Source organism: Symphodus melops (genome assembly GCF_947650265.1).
Source record: "Symphodus melops genome assembly, chromosome: 21".
NCBI classification, from domain to species: domain Eukaryota; kingdom Metazoa; phylum Chordata; class Actinopteri; order Labriformes; family Labridae; genus Symphodus; species Symphodus melops.
In genome coordinates this window covers 9,647,025-9,653,065 of record NC_136711.1, presented here as the reverse complement: position 1 = coordinate 9,653,065, position 6,041 = coordinate 9,647,025, and the positions used below count along the sequence as shown (strand labels likewise).

Sequence of the window (6,041 nt, the reverse complement as noted above, 5' to 3'; positions counted from 1 at the left end):
CTAGTCCAAAAACGTTTTTTTATTTTGTTTTTAAATAAATGCTGGACTGTGTCTTAAATGCAGAAAGTAAAGTATGTAAAAATGTGTAGCTGCTTAATGTCTTTCTTAAGAAATGAGATCAGAGCATCTGATGTCTTGGTCAAACTCTTAATCAAAAACGCACCTTTCAAGTAATCTTCATTGATCCTTTCTGTTTTCATTTGCAGCGCCACCTATCCCGGGATTCCTTCTTGGAGATCTTTGGCATGGACATTCAAGAATTTGACAAACTTCCACTTTGGAAACGTAATGACATGAAGAAGACTGCAAATCTCTTCTAAATGCTGCCTCAAAGAAAGTTTGAACTTGTGAATATGCAGCTTATGTGACATTTTGCATTTGTCAAAAGAAACACAACAAACAAAAACAAATGTATGCCAAGAACTGAGTCAAGTCTGTTCTGGGGCTACTTTTGTGGGCTATACTTTATTAATAATGTTATCATTTGTATGCCTCAAGGCAGATATGAACATGAGAACTCAATCTAGCTATATTTGTAACTTCAGTAATAAGTATCCCCCAGATATTGCATTTACCTTGCTGTCTCTAAATCCAAAAAAGCAGCAGACTGCATGGCACTTTTACAGCCTGCTGAAAGCATAGTTAATTTGTCCTACTTAAAGCCTTTTACAAATACCACCCATACCTGATATTTATGGTGCAATGTTAGTGCAAAGAACTGGATGCATATTACTTTTTGTCATGACACTGTGTTATTCTATTCCTTTTTTGTGACACCTTTTATACACAATATAGGGAAGCATCCACACAGAAAAACTGAATGATCACTGCAATGTTCTTTTCTTTTGGACTTTTAAAAATACACTGTTTTTGTTTTATAGATCGCTTTGACTTTGCTTCATTTGTCATCACAGTATATGTTATGTGGATGCCGTTCTCCCATCACAACAACTCAAGCGCCCTTAATAAAATCTCACACTTTGAGTACAGAATGCCTTTGTATGATAATGTTGTGATTGTGCAAAGAGGTATTTCTTCAAAGAGTTTGTGTTCTTGTATGTATGGAGCAGTTCCTGGAGAATGTCCTGATAGTCACATTTATGAACACTGCTCTCTCCATATAGCATACATTTTTTAAAGCGTCATAATCAACAATAACTACAGTAAAGAATTCCTTTTGAGGTATTATTAGCTGAGCCTTGAGTTACTTTTCATTCTCTCATTTAAGACCAATTGACTAAAAGCAGTGTAGAAGATAAACGTTACGGAGAAAATGAAGCTATAACCAAAGTACTGCAGTGTTTCAATTATTATCAGCCAAGCAGTTTAAAAACATATCCTTGACATTTATTTCTTGCTATGAAGTGAATGCAGTGATTGGATTTTCTACATGTTTTTTAATAGACAACATGTGCCATACCAGTATGCTGCAATGCATGACAACATTTTCATGACACCACAACATCCAGCAGCAATTCATATTGACATGTAGAGAGCAGAGTCTTTGTATGGTTCAGCAGCATGTCTGGCCAATATAACTGATTCTGATATGTTGACTCATGAAACCAGCTGCACGGGGAAAGTAATGCAAAGCCATTTCTTAACTCCAACTGTCCATAAATCTTAAAAACCCATTTGATTAGGCTTCCGAATCATTGTGCAAGCAGCTTAGCCCAGGCCACTGATAGTCTGAGACCAACAGATGGTGCTCTGGAGCCTGGAATCAAAACATGAACTCAGAATTGGTTTCCATGTTTAAAAGCTTCATTAAAAAAAGTAGTTTTATGCATCTTTGTGAAGTATATTTTCTCTATTTGTGCCTATCACAATAACATACAGTAGTCAAGCTCAAGATCTACTTTATTATCCCAGAAGGGAAATGTTTCTTGTACTCTGTTCTGCATTTGCAAGAGAATAAAACTAGTGTAGTAGTGTGACAATGGCCTACACCACTAAACCTTCATTTGAATCTTTCCATATTAGCCAATCACAAGGCAGATAATATCATTTCAGCAAATAAAATACTCATTAAAATAAAAATAAAATGTACAGTATTCATGTTGTTCTTTTATTTATCTGTTGTTAAGCCATGCAAATGGTTCACAGAATAAACTATAGCGACAAAAATGTAATCAATATACATTTCTGTAGTGGTTTTATTTTTTAATATTTCGTGTGTTTTTGTTTCACCAGATAAGTAGATCATGAGGGAACTTGTGTTGTACATTTTATGGCATTGGACTTTTGCATACAATCCATGAATCATTTCTTTTTATTTCTAAATACGCCTTTCTGTTCCCCAAAGTAAATACCAGCTCCGTTGAACAATGAAAAACCTCTGAATACACGTTGGTTGTAAGTTTTTCCCTGCTTTGTTAATGATCCGTGCTGTTTTAATTTAAATTAAATCATGATATTTTTGAGCACATTAATTGATAAAAAGTGAGTTGGTTAGTTTCTTATCATCACATAGATACATAATTCTTATAGACTTCTTCATTCACATACAATTAGCATATGTGTTTGCTTTGTAGGCGTGTGTACTTGCATGTATACTTTCACACAGTAGGTCATACACTTCTACAGGCCTACAGTAAGCGTGTGTAATGAGTTGTAGGATATTGACATGAGAGCCTATGGATTTAGACATTACACTTTTAACAGTGTCTATAAGCTGGCTTCCAACTAAGACAATTATCAATTAATTTGCCTATGCCTACATAGCATAGTTAAATCTATGCACAAGCATTTGGGTCTTTATTAGAAAATCCTATATTTCAACATCGTTATTAATCGTGAATTTAACTTGATTTGTGAATTGCTTGTTGCCAAAAGTAATAGACTTTGTTATGCTTTTCAATAACCTAATAGCATGTCTAACTTGAAGCTTATGCTCTGTTTATTTTGTTTGACCAAATGAAACATTCTATATCAGGTTAATGTTGAAAATAATGCACTTTCTCAGTCATGGGGCTCTTTAAAGCCCACCAAGCATGAGTGAAAGTATTAGAGATTTTATGACGCTTCCTATTGGACGCTGGCACGACTGTGGGCGTTTAAATTAACGTGATTGGTCAAGCTCACTGTCACTTATCACCTCCGTCCCTCCTGAGCCCCTCCTCATCTCCCCACCAACTGCATATGCGGCCCAAGCGAGTATTTTCACGAAAACATCCAGCAGCAAACTGCGTATTAGTGCCAACGAGAAGGGGAACGGGACCCGAAGCTATGGACACAACGAAGTGACAGCCGAGTAGATGGCGTTTTTAAACTTGCTTTATGTTTTTTGGCCTTAAACAGAGACGTTAGAAACGCGCAAGAGTTTTTTTTTTACGGCAATGAATCCGATATCACTTGTTTGATAGAGAGACGGAGAGAGAGAGGGGCCAAACTCCCTCCCTCCGTAGAGCTCGTTCCGCCCGATGGAGGCTTACGGGACGTTTGCAGCGAGCTCGAGGCCAGGAATGTCACCTGTGAAACGTCGATACGTCGTTGCGGGACGTAATTAAAAAAAGCTCGCGCACACCTGTCCGCGAGCTGACGACTTTTTTTTGGTCAACTTCTGTGTAAACCAGACATAAAAAGTTAGCAGGTCACCGTTAGCTGCGCGATGCGACCCCTCGGTGCAACATGACTATTATTGATAACACATAACGAGAGGTTATTCACCGCCTCAGGTAACCTACCAGGACAGGTGAACAACGCACTGTTTACCTGTTAACAGACTTTGAATCTAAAGGCAATGTTCTAGAAAGTTGTCTCATTATATTTCAACCATCAGCAGGTTGACTCCAGCATTTTCGACCTGACAGTGTTGTGCGTAAAAACAAGGAGTTCTTGGATCTTTGTAGCCTATTACCTTGCATCGTCTTTTCCATCAACCATGTCACTCAAAGACAACCCATGTCGGAAATTTCAAGCCAACATTTTCAACAAAAGTAAATGCCAGAACTGCTTCAAGCCCAGAGAGTCACATTTGCTGAATGATGAAGATCTGAATCAGGTAAACGAATCCATTACACCACTTTCCTTTCATACTTTTGACGTTGTGTTCGTGAGCTGACCTGCATGACTGTACTGAAGCCTGTTTTTTATGATCCTGTTGGATGTGCACTGCTCTGTTTGTCATGTGTCAGTAATGTACCATGAAGTGCAAAGGTTATGTTAATTGGACATAATTAGTCTTCAGCCAAGGGGCACATATTGACCTTAATTTATATAGATACAGGCCTCCACCCAACATTGTAACCTATATATTTTCTGTTGCATCATTTAGGTGAAGGTCTTTGTTAATGCTCCTTACTCTTACTACATTGTCCCATCCTTTTGCCCTAATGCTTCCTGCACAATTTCAGCCATCAAGATCCCACCTAAAAGCCCCTCAGTACCCGAGATCTAATTATTTTTTTACGTTTACTTCAAATATCACAGTTGTATTTGCCTCCCTGTCACTGCCTGCTGAACTGTGTTGTTGGTCTTGGCAGTCCATGAATGGTGGCATCAGGTCACACTGGACTCTGTTGGCCCTGTATGTGATCATTCCTCCTGCTAAGCTGATTGGGATAGGCTAAGAGTTACCTTTATCCAGGGAGAAAGTTTGGATGAATTACTCTCCTGGCAGAAACGCTTCTTCTGTTGATACTGTCTGCAGCTTGTCATGATAAGAACTTAACCACTGAGCTTAAATTTCCTCCATCATGACCAACGGTTGTCATTGGAGATACATAGATAGATTGCCACTTTGATGTCATTTTTATTAAAGGACACAACACAACTGAAATCACAACACAGCATACATCTTTTCACATCTATAAAATCATATTCCTAGTTGTCGGATTGGAGATGGTCTTGAGGTTATTTGACCTTCTGAGCTGAACTTCTCACCCACTGATTGTCAACCTCATCGTGCCGAGGTTACATTTGATGTAAAAGGGCTGACGACGCAGGACATTGTGTGAGTCCTAAATCAAGTCGATACTGATGGACTGCGAGTCTTATTCTTTGTCGCTTCATCGACCGGCCCATGAAGGAAGATCATAGACCCTCGCTGTCCCTTGGTGCAGTATTACACAGTCATTTATGGTGGTGATGGTGGTGGTGGTGGTGGTGGGTGGGGGGGGGGGGGTCATCATGAATAAGGGGGACATTGCAAAACTGAACACACACGACCACTCTTAAAAGACTCGATCTAAACACTGAACCATTGAAGGGTATGAAATGACCTAGATTCATCCAGTCTATTCCTCTCTCTCAGGAGGACTTGTTATCAAGCTGCTGTCAGGTCATGTAAGGAGAATCGGGACACTTGTTTTAAGTGTGTGTGATCTTTAGACTGTTTCTAACAGACAGAGGGAAGCTAGTGTCCTCGTAGAAGTGTGATTCTCTCAACACTGGTGGGGAACTACCCTTTTCCTGCAGACCCATTATCAAATAACCTCTGCAAGGTGCTATTCCTGTGCGCCTTCACCTCTCAGGTTGTCTCTGACAAAGTCGGATGCTGTTCCTTTTGCAGGAACTCTCGTCTTGACTATGTGGGTCAGGAGGGACGTATGATAGAACATTCCTGTTCCATCCCCTTTGTGTGCAGAGTCACACTCAGCCGACAAAAGTGCCATTCCTCCTGAAGTGAAGGGAGAATTTCGATGCTAGATGAAGTTATGGCTGTAATCAAAACGGCTGATAGTGGGACATGGAGGTGCAAGGCCGGCGCAAATGCTTTTCCAACTTGATTTGCAGGCTTATGCTCCAGAGACTTTCAGTTGAATTATGTAAGCGTCTTTATTTGTTAAGGTCTTTAGGTGAAGATCTGCTGGTAAAAACATGTTAAGTATAGTTTGTGCTCCTGTTTACACAACCCTGCAGAGGTTCTGTGGGTTTTTTTTTCTTTTTTCTTTTTCGACCCGTCAAGCAAACACTGACTACGAGTGTGGCTGCAGTTCGAGATTGTACCCAGAAATACTCGAGTCAGACTGGCCAGGCCCGACTCGCAACGTCTTATTTTGAGTTTGAATTGCAAATCTGTAGCCACATACGCGCTCATA

At 39.7% G+C, this 6,041-nt stretch overlaps 1 protein-coding gene across 8 annotated transcripts in view; it reads left to right on the top strand.

Moving 5' to 3' along the window:
- Positions 1-3,095: 3,095 nt before the first annotated feature.
- The window catches only part of LOC306817040 (myosin phosphatase Rho interacting protein), a 47,661-nt gene continuing 44,715 nt past the window's right edge, over positions 3,096-6,041 (top strand). For 4 of the 8 annotated variants that reach the window (XR_013777970.1, XM_079333595.1, XM_079333594.1 and 1 more), the window contains exon 1: positions 3,096-4,003. Coding sequence is in view for 7 of the 8 variants with exons in the window: in XM_079333595.1 (XP_079189721.1) it covers positions 3,884-4,003 (120 nt within the window). In the remaining variant the exon portion in view is untranslated. The remainder of the gene's footprint in view (positions 4,004-6,041) is intronic. The other 4 variants (XM_079333593.1, XM_079333592.1, XM_079333591.1 and 1 more) reach the window with 4 other exon arrangements.